General features: G+C 41.3%; 1 protein-coding gene across 29 annotated transcripts in view; it reads right to left on the bottom strand.

Moving 5' to 3' along the window:
• The window catches only part of AFDN (afadin, adherens junction formation factor), a 145,800-nt gene that overhangs the window by 9,324 nt on the left and 112,406 nt on the right, over positions 1-24,070 (bottom strand). For 12 of the 29 annotated variants that reach the window (XM_034963258.4, XM_055114335.2, XM_055114337.2 and 9 more), the window contains 9 exons: positions 17,521-17,586; positions 17,240-17,313; positions 16,656-16,774; positions 15,769-15,963; positions 14,730-14,821; positions 14,196-14,381; positions 10,474-11,475; positions 8,169-8,204; positions 100-234 (listed from right to left, as the gene is read on the bottom strand). In XM_034963258.4, the coding sequence (XP_034819149.2) occupies positions 100-234; positions 8,169-8,204; positions 10,474-11,475; positions 14,196-14,381; positions 14,730-14,821; positions 15,769-15,963; positions 16,656-16,774; positions 17,240-17,313; positions 17,521-17,586 (1,905 nt within the window). The remainder of the gene's footprint in view (positions 1-99; positions 235-8,168; positions 8,205-10,473; positions 11,476-14,195; positions 14,382-14,729; positions 14,822-15,768; positions 15,964-16,655; positions 16,775-17,239; positions 17,314-17,520; positions 17,587-24,070) is intronic. The other 17 variants (XM_034963264.3, XM_063605546.1, XM_055114343.2 and 14 more) reach the window with 5 other exon arrangements.

The following is a 24,070-nucleotide window of genomic DNA, read 5'->3' as shown; positions in this document are numbered from 1 at the left end:
TCTTAAGAAACACAGAACTTCCAGCCCGCTCTGCCCCAGCCAATCGATTACGTTCAGGCTAACTTGGTAAAATTCTAGCTGCCCTTAAAGGACCATAACCTTTTCTTCAGCGTCTCGTTTTGTTCGCTCCTCCTCCTGCCGCCGGCGCTCTTCCTCTTGCCTCGCTCGGTCTTCCGCTTCCCGCTTGCGCATCTCTTCTAACTGCTGCTGCCGCCTCCGCTCCTCGTCCTGCAACTAACAACAGGCTGACATTAATCTCCCTCCACAAACTCCACCAGCACAAGACATAAAATGCACACATTAAGACAAGTAGACACACATATACACATACACACACACAGAAAGTTAAATATAAAATACCAGGTTAAAATCACTGCTGGAAAATAAAACTTTTTACAATTTTTTAGCTCTACAATTTTAAAATAAATTATCTAAAAACGGTTGCCACAAATCCCAGAGTTATTCCTCCATTAATCATGGCTATAAGATGGAATTTATCATCTACATTCACACATTCAACAAGCACAATTCTTTTACTGGAACAAATTTAGTTAACCCGTTCATGTAAATTAACAGGCTCAAACAGGCCCCACTTGATGGACCTGCAGAACACACTGAAACACCTCTTTTCCTCTCCCTTTTTAATTTCCACTATGAATATCTTGTAGAAGAGGGAGGCCCCCACTCGCCTCTGCATAGGTGGGACAGAAGCAGCATATGTGACTCCAGTGGGCCGGGCAGTCGTCCATCTTTCCTGGGGACCAAGACCTGCCACTCTCTCTCCTCCGCCCTTTACCATCAGCTCCCTCCAGATCCCACCCTGGACTTCAAGAATTCCCTCCCGACTCAGGACTACCCTACACTCTGCACCATGGACTCTGAACCTGAGATGGGAAGGAGCCCTATCTCAGCTCTCTTCTGTCTGGACCTAATGTTGACCTCTCAGTCAATACAATCCATTCTGTTTTCAGGTAACACTAGTCAAGAAGTTCTTATGTTAACAATTCATTACCTCATTGTTTCTCTTTTTGGTCATTCCAGTTCTGCCTTTTTGAAACAACACAGAAAGATACCTTTCCTTCATATCATTCAAATACTTAAGGATGTCCTTCAAATACCTAAGTCCCTTCTTTTCAATTTTTAGCTCCTTTATCCTTCTGCTCACATCTCTATGCACTATAGGTTGAAAATACCTTTTCCAAAGAGGAACCCTAGATTAACAACCAGTGCAGAACAGAAAGACTCTCCCTTTTGGTCCTGGATACACGCAGCTTCTGTTATTCTAGTCTAAGATAATGGTAACTTTGAAAACTGTGTTCTCCATTTACTTCTTATCTGGTATAGACCTGTGCTACAGGAACACCCACAGCTGTATTATCATACGTCATGAAGAAGTAATCAATATTTATAGGATTAAAATGAAACTTAAAGCCATCTAGTTCAATCTCTAACCACTGCAGGAATCCCTTACATAAAATTCCTACGTGTTTCAATTTCTACAGAATTACCAGTTTGTCTATAAATTGTTTGTAGCAGAAATATAACAATGTTAAGTGCTGGAATTTGAATTAATTTTGTATGTATTTTTTTTTTTAATAAAAATCAACTTCACTCTCCCTTGATTTCTGTGAAGAAAACACTCTATCTGGTGAGAAAGAATAAATTAACCTGTGTTACTAGGCTTTTTCATGTCAATAAACAATAATAAAACATCTTAGAAAAAAATTAAAATTGTCTTCTCAAAGAGACAAATAATTGAACTGTCTCTTTAGGACAACCTATCCATACCCCAAGAGGGATGTTAGGATGACTGGCTTTTAGGGGGCTTATAGCAGGAGTAGATGCCACTAAGAACCCACAAGGAAGCCGTCGGTGATGCCTTGCCCTTGAGTTGACAGAACCAGCCACAGCTCCCCACAGGCTTCCTGCACCAGGGGCCAGAGCAAAGGATGGAAACGTTCAGCAAGGATTTCAGGGGTCAGGAAAAACTAGGAGAACTAGGAGAAACAGCGCCAAACAAAAATAGCAAAATAAAGCAAGTGAGAATATTAAATATTCTACAGAAAAGTAATTAGGGTAGAATGTAAAATTGCATTAATGCAACATGGGCCTTTTCCTTATCCCACAAAGCACAAACTAATTTATGTTAATATTTTCTAGCCTCAATTAAAAATAAGTGCTGAGCAAGAAAGTGTTACACAATGATAGAGCCAATTACTTCTTTTAAACAGAAGTATATTTTAAGAAATCAGAACAATTATCATTTTCATAATTTTTTATAAATCTGTAAACAGGCATTTTCTTCTTAAAAACCTCTATTCTTCTAAATCTGGAATGCGGTCAGCAAGGAGCCTCCCCTTGTGTTCAGCTCATCAGTTACTATTCGTAAAGGAAGGCAAATCAACCAGCACCAGTGTCATCAAGGCAGTTTCTTTCCACTCTGGCTAACTCACGTATTTCCATCTCCAAAATATAAATTGTTTTGTTCTTCAAAGCTATGTTGCTTTACTCCCACCATTCACAAAGCATTAATGAGAAAAACGAGAATCTCTTAATTTACTCAAAATAATAGCTTAAAACAGTACACTGAATTGTATGGGTTACTCACATTCAGTAACAGTTAAAGGATATTTTAACTTAAATTACAAATTTAATCACCCAGCAATCCAGTGGCAAACTGCCTATTAGATTAGCACTTTGATTAAAAGAATGAAAAGTTACATGCTACCAAAATAGCCTTGCAGGAAGTGATCTTTGAGGAGAGTGCAGAATAGATTAAAAAATAACTATTACCCGATGAATCAAGACCATGCAGACTGAAAGTTATTCTAAATCGAGAACTACACTGGGATTTGAAAGCCAGTATGTAGCAAGCTTGAACCAAGGTTCTGCTATATGGGTAGTCCACATTCCCCAAAACAGGTATTTTCAGGTTTTATATACATATATATATGTGTGTGTGTATATGTTGAGATCTGTGTGTTTATAATTTTGTATCATGAAAATGAAACTGGTATCTGAACATAAAATGGGGTCATAATACCCTTTACTTTTTGACAAATTACTGAAAACACGACTCTGTTAAAGCCCTTAAAAAGCCTTTTTCTCTACAGACTTTTTCTGCGTATGCTCCCTCCCTTTAAAAATGTCCACCCTAAAAAAATTTTAAGGACAAAAACATGAAGAAAACGCCTGATCATTTATTACAAATTAATGATTGAATCGGAGTACCTCTGGTAAGTGACATAACACCTGGTTTTTAGACCAAGCAAAAGTCTACTCTATGTCTTAGGGACCGATTTCCTCATTAGGAAACTGAAGTCCTCTCTCACAGTGGTAGAATGTATTAAATGACACAGGAAAAACCATCCACTGTAGCACCTGGTCCTCAGTAAGTGCTAGCTCCCTTCCTGTAGCACAGCCCACACACTTTTTTCAGATTTAAGTAAAATGACCATTTTATTAGAAGTTGTAAGATCTAGAGCTTAGCTGGTGAAACGCCCTTGTGGCAGAGACTTAACAGCGTAATCCACAAGTAAGACAGTGTGGCTCAAAGTGGCCTACAACAGAAACTTGAAGTTCTTTTAGGGCAACTGTTTTACGCAATCATACAAACTTTGTATTCCATTCTGTAATATATACATGTTGGTTTTAATACAAACATATTTCTTCTCCTAATTCCTTGAGTAAAACTGAGACTTCCTGAAGATGCACTGTGACTACACTGTGGCTCTGATATTCTGGGCAGGGCCCATTTTCATTCTAGAGGCACTCCAATTTGAATAGACAAAATACAGTCTGACTTCCCACACATAGATTTCTCTGAAGAAACAATTCTGAAATTAGGCTTCCTACTAATTCCTGCTTGAAATTTTTATAAGGCTTTTAATTCAACCCCTTCTATACCTGGGATGCTCAAGAGGGGCATGTCCAATTTCTACAGTTCCACGCAAAAACAAGCAAACAAAAACAAGAAAGTGGAAGAGGAGGGAAGACCTAGCTTGGGCTTTCATGTAAGGAAAGCAGCAGAACCACGGAACTCTTTGAAAACATCTTTTCACTGGTATTATTACCCCAAGGGGGAGGAATTTCTCCTGTGAGTTCTCATGTTTTCTGAGTCAGCAGATGATCCATTAAAACGTGTTAACAAGACAAACCTGAGCTTAGCCACTGAGAGATTTGTCAAACCAAGTAAATTTCGAGAAAATGGTTCCTGCCACTACAGTGTTACAAAAAGAGGCATTTTTGTGTCCTAGAAAGGGCACGTAATATGAATTCAGAAAACTCTCGTTAAAACCTTCACTCTCACCTGATCCATGTGATACAAAGCAGAGTATCCCTTATCCAAAATGCTTGGAACCAGAAGTGTTTCAAATTTTGGATTTTTTATTTTTGGACTATTTGCATATATGTAATGAGATTTCCTGGAAACAGGACCCAAGTCTAAATATGAATTGATTTCTGTTTCATATACACTATATATATAGCCTAAAGGTAATTTTATAACATATTTGAAATAATTTTGGACATAAAACGAAGCTTTGACTACAACCTCTCACTGAGGTCAGGTGTGGAATTTTCTACTTGTGGCATAATGTCGGTGCTCAAAGAGTTTTGGATTTTGGATTCTGAATTTTCAGATTAGGAATGTTCAACATGTACTGGCCAAGTCTCTCCCATGGTGGGTTTGGGGACCCTGGCTCTCACATGCTCTGTGTGATACTGGGTCAATCTCTTCCATGCTGGCTTAGGCCCTTGTGCTCTGCCACAGAATAGCTTTGTCATGAGGAAATGAGAGGAATATATGCAGTTATGTGGCAACCTGGAGCAATGAAGGCACGAGTCACACACCTTGTCATCAGGTGGAAGGACTAGCTACTTCTCGAGGCTGCAGCCAGGCAAAGCTGCAGCCACAGTCACGGCCACCTCCATGGTCCTAACTAACCGGCTACTCAAGTTAGAGACAGGTTCCAAGGCTAGGACAGAGTACTCTGCCGGGAGAAAGCAGACATCCTGACGAATTCCAGCTGTCCTGGATTTGCCCATGGGATAGAAAGGAAAAGCCCTAACGACACAATGGGCTTCATCATAATCTAGTGCTGAAGGAGATCCCTCCAGCAAGTCAGACTTTGGTTTGAACATGACTTACACACCATCTCAGTCATTAAAATAGGAAACCTAGTAACAGCTTTACTCTTGAGACGCTAACAGTCAGGAAGGTCACACACCTTCGAGAGCTTGGGACCTTGGCCTGGAATCCGATCCCACTCACTCGACTGCCTACCACACTCCAGAACTCTTCTAGAAACTTGGACAAAGGTCACTGTTCCCATGGAGGTGGCGCTACCCAGAAGAGACAAACATGCCTAATGATGAGTAATATGTATAGCATGTCCACAGAGAAACACACAGGACACAGTGAGGCCAGTGGGCCCCTGATACAAAGCAGCATGGGCAGGTGGGCCCCCCCCCAATATGAAGCAGTGGGGGCAGGTGGGCCCCCCCAGAAAGGTGGCATCTGAGAGACACCTGCATGTGCCAAGAGGGTCAGCCATGGAGACAGGCAGGGACCCTCCCGACAGCCCAACATGTGGAGGGTCACTAGAAGGCAGGCAGGCAGGCTGGAGGGCCAGTGGGCAAAGGTGTGAAGAGGAGATGAGACCCCAGCAAACTTAGACCGCCTGTCTAAGTGAAAGGAGAGACTTAGGAGGGCTGTGAGGACATTCTCGTGAGACTGCTGTATGCTATGTCAAGGCTGTCCTGTGAAGGGACTGGGGGATAGTACCGAGGGATCCTGCCAGTCTCTCGCAGTGACCCCGGCAGCAAAAGGAGAGAGGCTCTGGTCACGGGGGCACAGAGATTGGTCAGGTTGTGAGGAGGTCAAGCCAGTAGAGTTTCTGAACAGAGAAAAAAGGGGGTCATGCATGACTGTGAGGTTTCCTGCCTGAGCAACTCGAAGCATCAGCTGAAATGGGGAAGGCTGAAGGCAGAATGATGAGCAGTGCAAGGTGAGTGAAGCAGACAAAGATTTCACTTTGAGCATGCTGCATTCCAAAAGTCTTACTTGACTCCATGTGGAGATGTTACATGGGCAGGTGGATATCTGAGTCTTTAGTGTGCGAGAAGTTTGGACTAGAAATCAAATGAGGATATTGCTGGCATCAAAGTGGTGCTACCGTCTCAGGTCGGAAGTGAGCACAGAGGATGGAGAAGGTAGGCCCTGGACTGACAGGGGTGATGGGTCACAAAGAGACCAGAGGGAAGAGCAGAAACCAGTGCAGGCAGCCTCCCAACTTTATGAAACTCAGCTGCTTCCAAACAGGAAAAGACCTGTCTCATTTCTCTAATTATCTACCTGAAAATCCTGTGATGTGTCTAAGAAAATATCTTAAGAACCATACTGGGTAGTGTCACTCCCTATATAGTCACATATTTGCCCTTATCCTTATTAAGGAGAGGGCTAATATCTTCACAGATGAGGGTCTCCTAGGGTAACCTGCCAATTCTTACATAAAAAGAATTCTATAGTTTTTTTTTTTTTTTTTGAGCCAAAGTCTCGCTCTGTTCCCCGGGCTGGGGTGCAGTGGTGCAATCTCTGGTCACTGCAACCTCCACCTCCTGGGTTCGAGCAAGTGTCATGCCTCAGCCTCCTGAGTAGCTGGCATTACAGGTGCCCGCCACTGTGCCCAGCTAATTTTTGTATTTTTAGTAGAGACGAGGTTTCACCATGTTGGTCAGGCTGGTCTTGAACTCCTGGCCTCAGGTGATTCACCTGCTCGGCCTCCCAAAGTGCTGGGATTACAGGCATGAACCACTGTGCCCACCCAAGAATTTTATAAATAATGAGGTGCTGTTAATAATATGTACTGGGGAACTGGGCTAAGAAATGCTCAGAAACATGTGGTTAAGATCAATATTAATACTCAAAATAATTATCTTCTAAAGAAAGAAACTCTCTGAATTATTTCTATGGAACAAAAACCTTATTGCAAGCATTATTTTACTGTTCATGTGTCACAGAATTCTTCATAGTATAAGAAACTCTCTTTGGGCCTGAGAGCTGGCTGGTATCTTCAATGCCTCAGGTCAGTGCTCACCGTGTCATGGATGCTGAGCAAGTATTTGCTGAATGAATATCTCACACTAAGGTGACTCTGATCAATATCTTCCAGCTACACTTATGTACACCAAAACACACAAAGAAGTAGGGAGAAAAATGTATAACTTTTAAATCTTTGTTTCATGTAAAAAAAAAAAAATGCAAAGCTCAGAAAATTTGCCTTCCAATCACCAAGCAGGGGAGGTGTTTGTAAGAAAGGTTCCTCTCTAAGGTGTTATTGCCACCGTGCTAAACTGAGGGGGGAAGGAAAAGGGGACTATTATTTGGTGAAAAGGCCATTAAAGTCAAACCTGGATTCACAGGTTTTAAATGTACCGTCTGATATTGGCTTTTGTCTTTATAAGTTGACTAGAATTTGTCTTCAAGTTTATATAAATATATCAGAGTATAATTGTCTAGCAGGTGATAAAGATACCATACGCAAGCATAATGGGCCCTAAATGATGAGCCAAACTTCCCCAATATGACAATGAACACTTTGAATTTACAACAGACCATCAACCTCAAGTATTTTTCAGCAGACTGATAAATTGGCATGGCTGATAAACTGAATTAAAATCCATGTCATATTATTAAAGAAAACATAGAATACATGTTCACTGGAAATCTCTTACTCTACCAACAGACAGTTATATCTTAACTGGCAAATAATGTCAATACCCTTTCAGCTGAGTTTATAACAACTGAATATTTAAAATCTATGTCTAATGTGAAAAAAATGAAATAGATTACTCATTACAAAAGTTATTTCATTTGCTCATGTATTTATGACTACGTAAGGATACACGGAATCAATTTATGACTGAAACCGAGAAAAGGTCAAAACCATAAACAAACAGTAACACTTAAAATTAACGGAGAAAAGCAAAGAGTAACTAAGTCTAGGCACATTCAAAGGCATGCTTCTAAAGTGTCAGGGGCTCCATCTCCTGATGGAGGACACCCCTAAGGAGAACTGGATCTACTGAAAACATAAAACAGCCACCACTGAAAGAAAAGAAAATCAAGACAGGAAAAAAGTACCAAAGGGAAAGAAACAAGAACATACCAAATCTAGAACAGAGATTGCTGGCATAGCAGTCTGCTGCAGGTAACAGAGAAAGAAAAAAAAAAAAGAAAGATGAAGTGTGGAAAAAAAAGTTAGGTTTAGACCTGTAATCTGCCATCGGCATATTTTGTCACTATCATGCGTCATCTGTGTTTCGACAACTTGATGAGAAAGGTAAAGAACTACAGACTAACTTCTAGTATTCAGAAACAGAAAAATGCCCACATGGTATTAAATGAGTTTCATCATTAGGATACATAGAAAACAAAAAACAGCAAAATTTCCCTTAGCTTTCTTATTTGGAGACTGAGATACTAATTGTAACAGAACTACTAAGCAAAAAGCAAATATTTTTTACTAAATTTTCATAAGAAACTTTCCAAATATCGCAATTCATACTAAAAGGCTTTGAAATATTCAGTGTTTTAACCCATTTGGAAAAACTCTGAGAGACCTTTAAATAAAAGTTTAGTCCTCACAGAGAAAGATACTTACAGAAATACTACAAGGCTAATTTTTCATTATTGTCAGGATACAGTTATAACAATAAGAAATGCTGATACTGTTGACTCGTTTGCCGTCCACAACAGTTGTATACTCAGAGTTGAAAATGCAGCGAAGGAAAAGACATCCTTTCATCTTTTGGGTGTGGGTGACACAAGGCCGTGAACGTCCTTAGGTTCCTAACGGATCCATCTTAGTGCACCCAGGAGCGACACTGGCCAGAGCAGAGGAGCATGCACCTGGCGCCAGCAGGCCCAGCACCTTTCAGAGAGCTCTGATAGGGAGGGGAATGCACAGTACTTTTAAAGTACTGTATTTTTTAAGCTACTTTTAAAGTAAAATAGCTATTAATGTAGTGGTTGGTTTTTCAAATAAAACAGTGCTTACAGTAAACACAGCTACTCATCAGGAAGTTTACTACTGATGACTTGAGGAATACTAATAAAAATAGTAGTAAAACCATGTAATAATTCACACTTTGGCCTCATTTAAGAAACTTAAGTGTCTAAGGGGATTCAAGCTGAATTTTGGGCAAAGTTTTATATATACACACATTTTGGCTGAGATATGTATATATTAAGAAGTATGTGTGAGAGAGACTTTTCAGGAAAAATTCACAGAGCAAATCGAAAAAGAATCACACTACTGGGCTCCAAGGATCTAAGGACTCACAAATTATTATCTAAGGTTAAATTTCATTGTGAGGTAGAAAGATTAAAATGTCTGACCTAATAGCTCCTGGTAGAGCTTTACCATTAACAGCATAAAAAAAACAGTTGAAATTAGAAACAGAATCCAAAAGATAAAAAGAACATGGCTGTGGCCATCTTTTCTCAAAATATTGCACTGTGTCTAAAAAACAAAAAAAATCACTAAAACTCATGAACACAATATGGTCAATAGCATTCTCTATAAATTAATATTAATAAATGCCCAAATTAATAGCAGTAAATGCCTCTTAACAGTTCTCTTTATAGAGTAACAAAGTCTTGCTTTTATCTAAAATTTCTGCATCACAATTTATTGTGTTAAACGAATTTATACTTTTGTTAGTTTATTTAAAACAAAAATCATTTTCATACTGTGGAGAAATAAGAATAAAATCAGTTCTCAATATCTTTATGTTACAATTGGAATATAATTGTTTATTACCTTAACAAATGCTTGCTTCATCAACAGTACAACTACTGTGAAGATTCTATCTTTGGTAATGACTGTAAATGTAATGATCTGAACAGTGTCTTTTGTTCACCACCACAAAATGCTGACAAGACCAGGGGCCAGACAGTCACCTGCCCTGTGTTTCTGTAAATAAAGTTTTATTGGTACAGAGACACACCCATGTGTTTACTTGTGCCTGTGGCTGCTTTTGTGCTACAACAGCAGAGCTGGGGGTTGCCAGAGCCCCCATGGCCTGCAAAGCCTAAAGTATCAATCTGGCCCTGGAATAAAAATTTTGCCTACCCTGGATCAAGATTATTACTGGTCATTAACAAATACTTGTTTTCTCAACTGGAAGTGTTAAGGAAAAGGATAATTATGAGTTTGCTAATGAAAACAATCAAGTTCCATTTGAATTGTATTTAATGCTTGTCAAAGCATGTCTTAAAAAATTTAGCCTTATAGCCCTGACTCATTTCTCTACGACATCAGCCAAGAGTAACACATACAATAAAACAGTATAAGCCTAGGGGCCCTTTTAATCCTTATCATGATCAGGGGCCTAGCTATCCCCATAGGAAACATAGCGAAGCTAAAATAGGGACCACAGATGGGCGCAGCCAAAGCACTCCCCCTTTACCCTCGCTCTTCGTTCAGCCTCCAGGCGCTGCATGATCAGCATGGTGTCCACATCGTCCTCCTCCTCCTCCTCGTCATCTTCGTCCTTCTGCTTCGACTCCTGGAGTCTCTTCTGGAACTGCCACTCCAGCATGAGCTTGCGCAGCCGGTCGCTCTCCTCGGCGCTGCGGTCCGGTTTGCTCTGGAGCTCCTGGATCTCCTTGCTCAGCATGTCCACGATGTGCATCTGCTGCTGCTTCTCCAGCTTCTCCTTGGCGTCCCGCTTCCACGGGTCGGGGGACAGACTGTCCCCCGAGGAAAGCTCCTCTTTGCTGACTGTGATGTACTGCAAGTCTCTGCGCTCGATCGTGCGGGGCTGCTGCTGAGGCTGCAGCTCCCGAATGACTGTTTCCTGTGGCCGCTGGAGTGTGGAAGGCTTTTCGGGCTTCATCTGCTGTGCAGTCAGGGGAGAAAACGGAGCAGGGTTTAAGGACTGAGTGCGCATCTGGCCCAACTTCCTCTCCTGCTCTCTCCGCTTCCTCTCCCGCTCCTCCTCCAGGCGGGCCTTCTCCTTCTCATACCAACGCTGATGTTCTTCTCTCTTTTTCCGTTCGGCAGCAGCCACCTGTGCAGACGGCAGCCCTATCTGGTTGGTGGAAGGGGGTGGTGGGAGAGGCAAATCCATGGACATTCCATCGAAATCACCGGCATAGTGGACTGGAGGTGGCGGGGGTGGCGGAGGCAGGTCTGTTCGGATTGGCTGGGAGATGGCCACAGGGGTGGCCGGTATGGCTGCTGGTGTTTTCCAACGGCCAGGGCCACTTTTGGTCAGTGTAGAAGCAGGGGTGACCGACTTAGAGGAATGGTTCAGATGCTCTTGGCTAGAGGTACTGGAGTCCAGTGAGGAGCTCTGATTTATCCACATATCACTATCAGACTTTCGGTCCATAGCTGCCTCTATTCGATGCCGCTCAAGTTGGTAAGCTTTATCTTCTCGAAGTTCTTCTTGGGAACGTGTAACACGCTGGAAAAAGAAAAAGAACTATTATATTTCAGCCATTTACTAGAAATTACCAAATATCCACAAACATTTTATCTTCAGACAGAAGAAAAACTGTTAAATCAGTGTACAGAAAGAGACTGAGACTGCCCTACAAGGCTCAATGGCTAACGTGGAGTAACAGTGCATTTATCTGTGTAAAGAAGGAAAAGCAGCCAAGCATGGTGGCTCATGCCTATAATCCCAGCACTTTGGGAGGCTGAGGTGGGTGGACTGCTTGAGCCCAGGAGTTCGAGACCAGCCTGGGTAACATAGTCTCTGTCTCGACTAAAATTTAAAAAAAAAAAAAAAAAAAAAAAAAGCTGTACTTTCTCTCTGCATCGAGGCCCTTCAGTGCCAGTGCCCATCCTCATCCTCCTCACCCTCCTGTGTGCCCAGCACTATCTCCACTGCAGAGCCAGACATGTGACCTGGACTTCAAAGCAATGAGTGTGTTTATTCATAATACGTAAAAATCAACAACAGGTACTTCTCTAATTGCTATCACGAGTAATTATTAAATCTTAACCATGTAACCATCCGTGACTTCCTGCATTTTACAAGCTAAGGACTGGCTTTCTGGGCTCTGACAGAGCCGTGCACAGTAATGCAAGGACAAGTCCCACACATCTGAGATACGTCCGCTCCAATACCAGAAAGGTCCAAAATGTATTGCTACAAATGTGTTGAACACAAAGGTAGGGGTATGTGTGTGTGTGTCTGTGAGAGACAGAGAGAAATGACACACACACACACACACACACACACACACACACACACACACACAGAGAAAAATGAGTATACTTTTTCCAAAGGGCTAGTCTAAAATCTGAGAAATGGCACATATGAAAGGAGTCTACTCAGATAAACATGATCACTATGAGGTCTGAATCAAGCATCTTTTTCCTGCCCTGTTAATGAATACAAATTAAAGATGTAAACCGGGAAAACAAATTATTTCCTTTTCCTTAAAAAGCAAACCAACAACAAAGATGAAGTATCACTTCAAAAAGCAGTAGTCTCATAGAAAAATGGAACATTTACTCCCAACATTTTGCTAGAGCTTTACTTAGTACACAGAAAGAGTCTCAATACTGGGGTATAAAATCTAGGGACCACATAAAAACAGAGACTGGGCCTACCGCCGCTCCCTGCTGCTGGAAGGGCTGACCTGAGTCACTTCTCTGCTCCCTTAAGACTTTGCACTGGCCCCGGCTGCTGGCTCGCACTCTCCACCTCCCCGCTTAAACCCCATCATAACTTTTCATTCCACACTCTGGCCTGCCTCTCAGTTCCTCAACTCTCTCCTCTAGGTATTGTTTATCCATGTTGTGAGGTAGAAACAAGTAGCAGCTGTATACTATAAATGTGAAGACGTAATGCCAGCCCCACAGAACAGGAAATACTGTGCATAAAAATGGGATTCAATGTATGCACTACAAATTGGGTTGTCTTGACATATGGGAAGCAGATTCTCCTATGTTCTAACAAAAGATACTAGAAGGATTAGGGCATAAAATTACTCAATTTTTAAAGAGAAATTTGGAGAAAGACACCTTCTCCCAGATAACTCCAGCTTTTGGTGACAGAGTGCATCCAAAACTCCCAAGACTGGGCCGTTGCGGGTGATCAGGCCCACCTAGGAAAACAGCAGGATGGACCAGCACACCAGACAAAAGGCCAAGATGAAATCTCCTGATAGCCAACATCTGTGGCCTGAGGAGCATTTTCTGCCCTCAGAAAACAGGCTCCTCCTCATCTGTATCACAGTGTCCATCTCCTCAGTGCAATCCCCTCTCCGCTGCCTACTGTTCTCATTCTTCAAGGCTCAGCTCAAATTCCATCTCAACTCTGAATTTTGTCTTTTCCAACCACTCTAAGAATGCTAATCTTCAGAATTCCCAGAGCATTTGCGATCCAGGGCATGTATTTGTTGCAGATCCTAGACTGTAACTATTTTTAAGCATACCTTTAATTTCTTCTCCCAATCTTTCACCATACAAACCGTTATCTCTCTAAAAAGAAAACCACATTTGATAACATTCCCCAGCTTAACTACTCAGATTGGCATCTCCCGTCTACTAATGTGGACAAAAATCAAAATTCCTTAGCTGTCATGTCAAGCCCTTCTGTCTGGCCTTGCCTATCTTCACTGCCTTAGATCTTGCCACCCCTTTCCCCTCTACCCAGGGTTCCTGTTGAACTACTACACATCTCTGTGCCTTTCCCTCCTCCTGGAAGGCCCTTCCGTGCATACAGCTGTGCCCAGGTTCTCGTCCAAGACTGAGAAGCTCCATCCCCTGCTGGGGCCTCTTCTCCCACAGCACTGACCATGCTGTGTCTGATGTGTCTGTCTCATTTCCCTGCCACACCATGAGCTCCCACAGGCAGGGATAGCTCCTGATACAGTGCAAAATATACCACTTGAGTTCTAATTTCTCACTTCTAGAATCAGTGAACTTTGTCTTAAAAATTGTAAGGCCTTATATTCCTAACATTTTGTTAAACATCAGAGAACAAATAATCCTTTTTCTTATGAAGTATTCTATCCTGTCTCCTTTTTTCCTCAAACTTAACCACAAAACCATTAAAGGAAAAACAAAAGGCCAACAATGCTGTTCTATAGAAAATATTAATTGTGTCTCAGAACTCAGTGTTTACTCCTTGAGAGGTGAGAAAAGCGTGTGGAATCTTTGATTTCTAACCTGAATTGCAATACTGGAATGATTACTATCTGTGTGCATATGCGGCTTTTCCTCATAATTTGGCCACTGGTTCTGAGGAGGAGCCATCCGATCCTGGGATTTGGAAGCTGGGAAGGTAAAATACTCTCTGGTGTACGTCTGAGTGGGGATGGGGTAGGCTTCAGGTCTAGGCGGAGGCGTCTGCTCCTGTAAAATGTGAAGAACAAAAAAAGTGAGCTTTTTACAACCATACAGACTAACTTGATTTTCAATGATCTGTTTTAAAATTTAAAAAATAGTATATGTTAAATACTGCATTAAAAAGTGTTTGATCCATACTGAGAATAAATAACATTTCATTTTGCCCAGACTTATTAATTTAAAACTGATTTACCTGACTAGTATATTAAAAATCAAAAGATAAAACACTGCAAATTTAGAAATTATAATCAATGCTAATTCAGAGTAAAAATTGTACTAGATAACTGAGATGTCCAAAGCAAACCCTAAATATGGAAATGCAGTAGAAGCCTTTTGCTTATCAATCAATCAGACCTCAGTGCAGAGGTTTCCAGTAGAGACAGATGTTATCTTCGCTGTTGTTCCAGAGGCATATGCACTTTTCCCTCCAGGACTAGGAGGCTGATCTGCTCAAGTCAGGGGGGAAAAAAAAAGTTTAATATTAAATAAACAACCTATATATAACATAAAATTTCCTTAAAGACCTCATTCATCTTCATACTGCTAGTGAGTATCTAGCATAGAGATGAAAAAAAAAAAAATCAAGGCAGATAAGAAATCAGGTCTTGTCATATCCACATCCATCTTTTAAATCATCAGAGCCCAGAGCTACAAAAAAACCTTTGTAGCTCTGTGTATCAGGCCAGGGACTGGTAAACATTTTTGGTAATAGGCCAGAAAGTAAATACTGTAGGCTTTGTGAGCCTTTGTCTCCTGCTGCATATCCTTCTATTATTTCTTCTTCTCTTTGTTAACAACCCTTTAAAAATGTAAAAAATATTGGCTGGGCATGGTGGCTCAAGCCTGTAATCCCAGCACTTTGGGAGGCCAAGGTGGGCAGATCACGAGGTCAGGAGATCGAGACCATCCTGGCTAACATGGTGAAACCCCGTCTCTACTAAAAATACAAAAAATTAGCCGGGCGTGGTGGTGGGTGCCCATAGTCCCAGCCACTCGGGAAGCTAAGGCAGGAGAATGGCGTGAACCCAGGAGGTGGAGCTTGCGCAGTGAGCCGAGATCGCGCCACTGCACTGCACTCCAGCCTGGGCGAGAGTGAGACTCCGTCTCAAAAAAAAAAAAAAGTAAAACTATTTTAGTTTCTCTTGGTAATTTACCAACCCCAAATAGAGATGTTATTAATGTATTTGCTTATGGGATCAACTGAATCTAAAGTTTTTCCATCTTAGTTTTTGTTAGAGAAATGTTACTTATGATATCCCTTATGAAAACCATATCCTAGTTAGCCAATGTTTGCAGAGAATAATTTTAATAATTAACAAACCACAAAGTGCCTCCTCTCACTTCAGACTGTGACCACAAGTGTACTTAGGAAGCAAAAAAGTGTCACTCTTACTTGCTACGTTGGGGCTGGAACGGTGATCAGCTCTATTTTTCATCAGTCTGTCATCACCAGGCAATTTCTTTGGTTCACTATATTCTGCCCAAGGCAGCTGAGGACTCTCAGGAGACCCATTTTGAGTTGAATTATTATAGAGCTCAAAGCCTTCACTCTTTGGTCGGGGTTTACCTGAGCCACGACGATCTGAAACTGGAATCAAAGCATATTCAGTATCTCTTAAGATTTTATTTTCAACACCCTGATTATCATTAAAATTCCATAAGAATTGTTCTTAGCATAAGAAATAAGGTGATAAAAGTCAATTCTTCCTACAGAATCACAAAATAGCTTTTAAGTAAATATACTGAGAATAAAGAAAATATTTTTACTTAATTAGTAATGATGGGAAGATAAACACTTTCAAAGCTTATTTTCTCGTTAACTGAAACTTCACTGTTTTAAGCAACAAATCTAACCATTTTTAAAGTATCTTTAAAAAAAAAAAAATAAAAAACCTGAGTCTGCCTATCAAAACTGAAAATCCATTCATTCATTCTTTAGTTTTTTTCCCAGTTCATCCTTAACACGTCACATTCATTCTCTACTGAGCACCTACTATGTGCTGGGCCTATGGAAGCTCACCAGCAGTCAACTAGCCCTGTGGGGGTGAAGTTAAATGGCTCCTGGTGACAGGGAGGGGTCCTGGTGACTCACAGTGTGGGCTCCAAGGTCAGAAGGTTCACATGGGAATCCCAGGCACTGTGCTGAAGCGCTCTCATCCTCAATTTCTTTATCTTTAAAACTGGGGCAATAGTAACACCAGTACCTCCTCCATGGGGGTTTTGTGACTATTCAAAGAGGCCATGACTGTAAAACACTGTTGTTTCCCTACTGGTCCTTACTTCTCTGCATCATGGGGGATGGCTGATTGAGAAGGGTGGCCAGACCGTGGTAGATGGCACCCTGCTTTGCTACTTCCAGTGTCACCACAGAGCTTGTTCTTGTCATGAGTTCTGCTGCCCTAGGAGAAGAAGATTACACATGTAAGAAAGACTAAAACGCAGTGCCTGCTCTGTCATGAATCGCTGTGATCACAGCAATGGAAAATCATGTTACACAGCCTCATCTATTATTTTGAGTAATGGTTCTGACTTCCAGACAGCTTACTCACTACCCATTTTCTCCTTTGAAAACTGACTATGAAAATAGGCAAACACATCTCCTGTTATCATATTAAGAATAGTAAGATAATATTCAGAAATTTAAAGAAGCGTTGAGTATGTTTCTTTCAAGTTTCAAAGAAACTGTACTAGATTAAAATATATATTTATAATTTGATAACAAGTGAAATGTCATGTACACTCTAAAAGGTAAAGAGTAATATGAGCACATTTTAGCATAGTTTTTATCTTCCGATTTCAACATTCAATGCAAAAATCACCTAAAAATGCTAATACTAAGCTTCAAGCAAATAAATCAATGATACCTTTCCTGAGAGAGTCCAACCAGACTTCGTCCATCCACACTGAGGAGCTGATCACCTGCAGCTAGACGTCCATCCTAGGCAAATCCACAGGTGTGTGCACGGATTAGGGGTACAGAGCAAAGAGAGAGGGAGGAAGAAAAGGTAATGATGAGTAGATACCCTATTTGTTCTTCCAACAAGCACTATAGTGCTACATAACTAGAAGTATCAGCAGAATCTCTCACATCATTTGCTGAATATATGACACACTGAAAATGTACTTCTTTCAAAATGATACTGACCACATCTGCAGCACCTCCTTTCACAACCGACTTCACATAGATTCCTAGTTTATCTTGACCAGCACCCTATTGCAAAAACAAGGCGAAAACACTGCATTGAAGATATACTGTAAGAAATGCACTATGCAGGAAAGTAAAACAAAAATAAAACCACCCAACATGTACACAGATAACTGCAACAAAGTCCTGGTTCTCATTTTTACATGAAAATTAGAAGTATGAAAAATCAGTTATTCATGCATCAGTTAATGATGAGACTAAAATAGACTTGGAATCCTGAAGTTAATTTAAGAATAGTTCTGAACAGCCACAAGTGTAAGCAAACTAAAAACTACCTGCATGATATATACTATCAATCATTTTAATACAAAAAGCAACTTAGTACAGTATTTTTACATTTCACCATTTACCTATATCCTCCCTTATACCCTTGTTCTTTTCATACGTATAGTTTAAGATTTTAAATGATAAAAAAACTTCTTGTGGCAAACAGAGGAACTTAGTAAGAGAAAATCATACAGAAAATAATCAGTATTATAACTCATGTACTGTAACTGTAAATAAATATCAAAGCAACAAGACCCAATTCACATAGAATTGATATATTATGAAAGAATAAAATTCTGTTAGATAGACTTAAGTACTATATATAATTGTTTTCAGAATCACCAATATTCTACTTGGATACCACGACTATACTAAACCTAACCCTATAACAATCAAAATTTTGGGTAATTTATTGCAACTATCAAAGAAAGCAGTCCTATGCATGAAATCTTACTTAGATATTATGGACAAGGTTATACAACTGAGCATAATTCCTTAGGTCACAACAATTGAAGACAAATACAAATCCATTTCAATCACTGCGAGGCACTGTACAGTAAGAGGAAAAATACAGCACAGAAAGGTACGAAGATACGATTCAACACATGACTTAGTTAAAACAGATTTTCTGCAACACCCTGGAGCTATGTAATTTTCACCTGGAAACCACTCGCATTTGTCCCCTTTAGTTAACAAGTTAAGTTTACAGAAGACAGCCTGACTGGCCAGCACTGTTGATCCTGACTCCCTTTATCCCCTCAGGGAAAAACCAAACCAAACCAAACCAAACCAAAACAAAACAAAATGCCTGTAGCAGGTCAAATTTTGTAAGCATAAAACCATCCATTACATATCTCATTTTAAAAACAGTATAGTATTTCTTAATTTAACAAAGCAACTCCATTTTGGACAGCAGTATATACTTCAAATTTCATGTGGTTACATTATCTGGCAACTAAGTTTATAAAAGTTCTACAGAAAGCAAAATCAAGTATTCTCCTTTGCAGCTTTTGATCCGAATTTTCCATCTGTTCACCTCGCCATCCCTCTGTGTCTGTCCACACATCTCTCCTGTGGATGGTTTCCACCCTCACCCCTACATCCCTCTGTGTCTATCCACACATCTCTCCTGTGGATGGTTTCCACCCTCACCCCTACATCCCTCGTGTCTATCCACACATCTCTCCTGTGGATGGTTTCCACCCTCATCCCTACATCCCTCTGTGTCTATCCACACATCTCTCCTGTGGATGGTTTCCACCCTCACCCCTACATCCCTCTGTGTCTATCCACACATCTCTCCTGTGGATGGTTTCCACCCTCATCCCTACATCCCTCTGTGTCTATCCACACATCTCTCCTGTGGATGGTTTCCACCCTCATCCCTACATCCCTCTGTGTCTGTCCACACATCTCTCCTGTGGATGGTTTCCACCCTCACCCCTACATCCCTCTGTGTCTGTCCACACACCTCTCCTGTGGATGGTTTCCACCCTCATCCCTACATGCCTCTGTGTCTGTCCACACACCTCTCCTGTGGATGGTTTCCACCCTCATCCCTACATCCCTCTGTCTGTCCACACATCTCTCTTGTCGATGGTTTCCACCCTCATCCCTACATCCCTCTGTGTCTGTCCACATATCTCTCCTGTGGATGGTTTCCACCCTCATCCCTACATCCCTCTGTGTCTATCCACACATCTCTCCTGTGGATGGTTTCCACCCTCACCCCTACATCCCTCTGTGTCTATCCACACAACTCTCCTGTGGATGGTTTCCACCCTCATCCCTACATCCCTCTGTGTCTGTCCACACATCTCTCCTGTGGATGGTTTCCACCCTCACCCCTACATCCCTCTGTGTCTGTCCACACACCTCTCCTGTGGATGGTTTCCACCCTCATCCCTACATGCCTCTGTGTCTGTCCACACACCTCTCCTGTGGATGGTTTCCACCCTCATCCCTACATCCCTCTGTCTGTCCACACATCTCTCTTGTCGATGGTTTCCACCCTCATCCCTACATCCCTCTGTGTCTGTCCACATATCTCTCCTGTGGATGGTTTCCACCCTCATCCCTACATCCCTCTGTGTCTGTCCACACATCTCTCCTGTGGATGGTTTCCACCCTCACCCCTACATCCCTCTGTGTCTGTCCACACACCTCTCCTGTGGATGGTTTCCACCCTCATCCCTACATCCCTCTGTGTCTGTCCACACACCTCTCCTGTGGATGGTTTCCACCCTCATCCCTACATCCCTCTGTCTGTCCACACATCTCTCCTGTGGATGGTTTCCACCCTCATCCCTACATCCCTCTGTGTCTGTCCACATCTCTCCTGTGGATGGTTTCCACCCTCACCCGTACATCCCTCTGTGTCTGTCCACACATCTCTCTTGTGGATGGTTTCCACCCTCACCCCTACATCCCTCTGTGTCTGTCCACATGTCTCCTGTGGATGGCTTCCACCCTCACCCCTACATCCCTCTGTGTCTATCCACACATCTCTCCTGTGGATGGTTTCCACCCTCACCCCTACATCCCTCTGTGTCTGACCACCCATCTTTCCTGTGGATGGTTTCCACTCTCACCTCAATGCAAGTCTCCAGCCCAGTCCCAGATGCCTCACGGCCCACTTGCTACCTCCCTCTAGAAATCATTCACCACAGTCCACACACCACAACAGCCAAATACAACCTGTGGTCCTTGAACAGATCCTTTTGCCATAAAAAGCATGACTGGGATAGTTGGCAAAGACTGAGCTTTTTATAAATTTAAAATTTCAAAAATAAAAGATAAAATATACAGCAGGCACTCAATAAACAGCAACTTTCTGAATTTTAGCATATCACTTAGAAAAGAATAATACATATGCTTTTTGCCTCACTCTATCTGTGACAATGCTGGGTTTCCTTGAATCTAGGGACCTAAGACACACTACGGAAAAATACTTCTAAGACATAGCACCCTCCTCACCGCCCCTATTTGTTAAATCAGGTAATCCCTCATACATAATCTAATTAACTGAATTTTTTCACACATTTAATAATTTTATGTGATTCATGAATAACTTTAATTCTACAACTCGGCTGTTTAAACGACAATTTCATTCATGGAACAAATATCCATCGAGCGCCTGTATTGTCCTAAGCTCCACGTACACATCAATGAACAAAACAGACAAACACCCTTGCCATTTGGGAGCTTCTTCTGTTCTTCGGCAGAGTTTATCTGTGGTCATCCACTAATAATTTTAGTTGGAGCGCTGACAGTCCTCCTCCTTCTTTTCCTGAAAATGCTGCATGCCTATTCCCTTCCAGCTGGTACCCTAGGTCAGGTTTTTAAAAAGTTCTACAAGCACTACTTATTTTTTCCTCTGCTTTCTACCTGACTACAGAAAAGCAATGATTACTGAACATCAGAATGCCAACTGTCAGTGAGAATGGGCACCTCACGACATTTTCACATGGCATTATCTTCCGGTTAATGTAATACTGACCTTGTAAAGCATAAAAATCATCCCTTTACTAAGATAACCAATTATCATCATCTCTGACAAGAAAAATGTTTAGCAATAATATTAGTAATACAGCATTTTTAGTGACACTTATAAACAAGGAAATACCAAATATATATTTTAGAACAATAAATCAAGCCTCCTTCCTCCATTTCTGGTATGTTTTACATGATCACAATTAATACAGACCAAAAAAATGACAGTTACTTAGACAAACTGTAATAACAAAACTCCCTTTTTAAAATCATAAAATAGAATGATATCAGAAATGAAAACAGGACTGTTTCATTTCTCCCTAAAACCCAAGCCCCTGCACACACAGTTGGTGCTGCCTGCCAGTCAGCTCTTCTGCCACTCCCAATTTTCATTTTTGGAAGATGTCTTTGTTCCAGTTTCACAATAAACTTCAGTTTTGTGGCACCTGTTACTCCATGTTTCAACTCCTTCATTCAGAGCAGTAATCACATACCTGAGGGCAACCACTAGGCTCTTTTCCTTCCTAGCCACCCTATACAAGCAGACAGCCAACATGCAAGCTGAACATGTGGACTCCACATGAACGGCTCATGGCATTTAAAGAACCCGAAATCCTCTACCATTTTAAGGTAGGTAATTTATCATACTATATGCAATAGAAAATTTAATGCCTAAATTTAAATCCTGAAGCAAAACTGATCACGTACTACTGATATATTGACTGCACTCCCTATCTTTAAATAGGTTGAAGTTTACATTATAAATTTCAGACAAATTCTGGCAAAATGAGGAAGCTCTCCTCATGACTGATCTTCTGGTCTCTCTAAATCCAATCGCATTTCCTGAAGCACACCTCAGCTCACACTATGCTGACCAGACTCTTGTAACTGCCAGCTGCTGTAAAAATTCACAGCAGCTTCCTGCATAAGTTATTCACAGCTCCATGAACCTCTCTCGTCATTCTCCACCCAAATCGCCCCTCACCTCTTCCCATTCTATCTGACTCATGTTCATGACTTGGTTGATGTTCTCTCTACACCAACTGTCTTTCTGATGCAAGATATATGCCCAAATCCTCTCCATCATTCACCTCCGAGGCTCACCTGCCAGCCCACTCACCTTCCCAGTGTCAGGGAAGGTATCATCATTCACTTATGTTCTCATCACATTGGATTCTCTTTGTTCTCTTTGAGCAGTGAGTCACTGTGTCCTGCATTACAGCTACCTCTGCAAATGGCTCCTTCCTCCAACTCCATTAGAAGCTTCTTGAATATAAGGAGCTCTATCCCCTCCAGAAGAGCTTCTCAATTAGGTTGACTTATAGTTTACCAACATTGATCAATAAGGAATTTGGCCAATTTCCTATTTTAAAAACCTAAGATGAGGAGGTCTGTAATTTTACTGAATGAATAGTAAGTTAAGAAGCAACTGATATGCCCATTATATATGGGTTAGCAATAAAACTGTAAAATTACTAGTTTAGAAAGACAGATACAAAAGCACTTCAGGCTCTGGCACCCAATGTGCCCTTTTAGGAAGGGAACTCAAATCCATGATTGTCAGGAAAGGCACAAATAAGACACATTCTATTTTCTTATATATTCAGAATTTATCCGAATTCTAAGTAATAACCACTTCTTTTAATTCCAAGTAAACTGAATTTATAAGTATATCTGTTTGTCACAAAAGGAGGTTTTCATTTAAGGAAATAAGCATTCATGATAGGGCCAGGCATGGTGGGAGTCATCCCAACACTTTGGGAGGCTGTGGCGGGAGGACTGCTTGAGGCCAAGAGTTCACGACCAGCCTAGGCAACATGGCGAGATCCTGTCTCTACAAAAAAATTTTAAAAAGTATTCATGATTATTAGAGACCTCAATTCAAAACACCCATTAAAATCTAAAAGGTCTATTCAAGGTTGATCATAAAAATGGAATTTGATTAAAAGTCAAGACAATGCATCACGAAATATATTTTGAAAATACTCTTAGACACAGGAAGACAAAACAATGTGCAAGTAAAGAATACGGATCTGGATAATGTAACAGGTATCCACATTTTGGTCGGCATTCGGGCCTCCACTTCACGGACTGCTCTGCTTCATGGATGTTTCCGTGGACACATTCCCTGTCCACTGACCCTGCACCTTCTGTACACACTCCTTTCCTGCAGACCCACTGGCCCTGTTCACATGCCCTTCCCTCCTATCACCTCTGGTTATTTGGATCCTACTTATACTCCAGGTGCAGCTCACAGTCATAAACTGATCATAAAAATTCTAACTACAACTGCTGAATGGAGAAATTACAGTTCTACTGGTAATTATCTTAGCAAAACAAAATTAGAAATGATTACCCAGAGATGAAAGAACTCTAGGAAATGTCTATTTGTATCACATCAATATGGGCAATTACCTTCAACCCGAACCACCACAGTCTCTGTCCAACTACAAGGTGTCCACCTGTCCAAGGTTTCTCAATCTGGCTATGGCAGTGCAGGCCTGGAATGTGCACCCTGACTGGGGGAAGAGCAGAGTAAAGAAACTCTGCTGCATCCCTGCCTCTGCTGCTGGTCAGATGCCTCAGCAAACTGTCGTCTGTCGAGCAATAACAATTCCTTAACATTATGGAGCTCTCACTACCTACCCCACTTCATTTGAATAAATGAGAACTGTACTGCCTACGGTTAAAAAAAAAACTGTATGAAACAATTTATTAATTTCAGAAATAT

The sequence above is a fragment of the Pan paniscus genome, chromosome 5 (assembly GCF_029289425.2).
Source record: "Pan paniscus chromosome 5, NHGRI_mPanPan1-v2.0_pri, whole genome shotgun sequence".
In the NCBI taxonomy this organism is placed as follows: domain Eukaryota; kingdom Metazoa; phylum Chordata; class Mammalia; order Primates; family Hominidae; genus Pan; species Pan paniscus.
The sequence above is the reverse complement of the archived record's forward strand: the minus strand, read 5'-3'. Positions and strand labels throughout refer to the sequence as shown.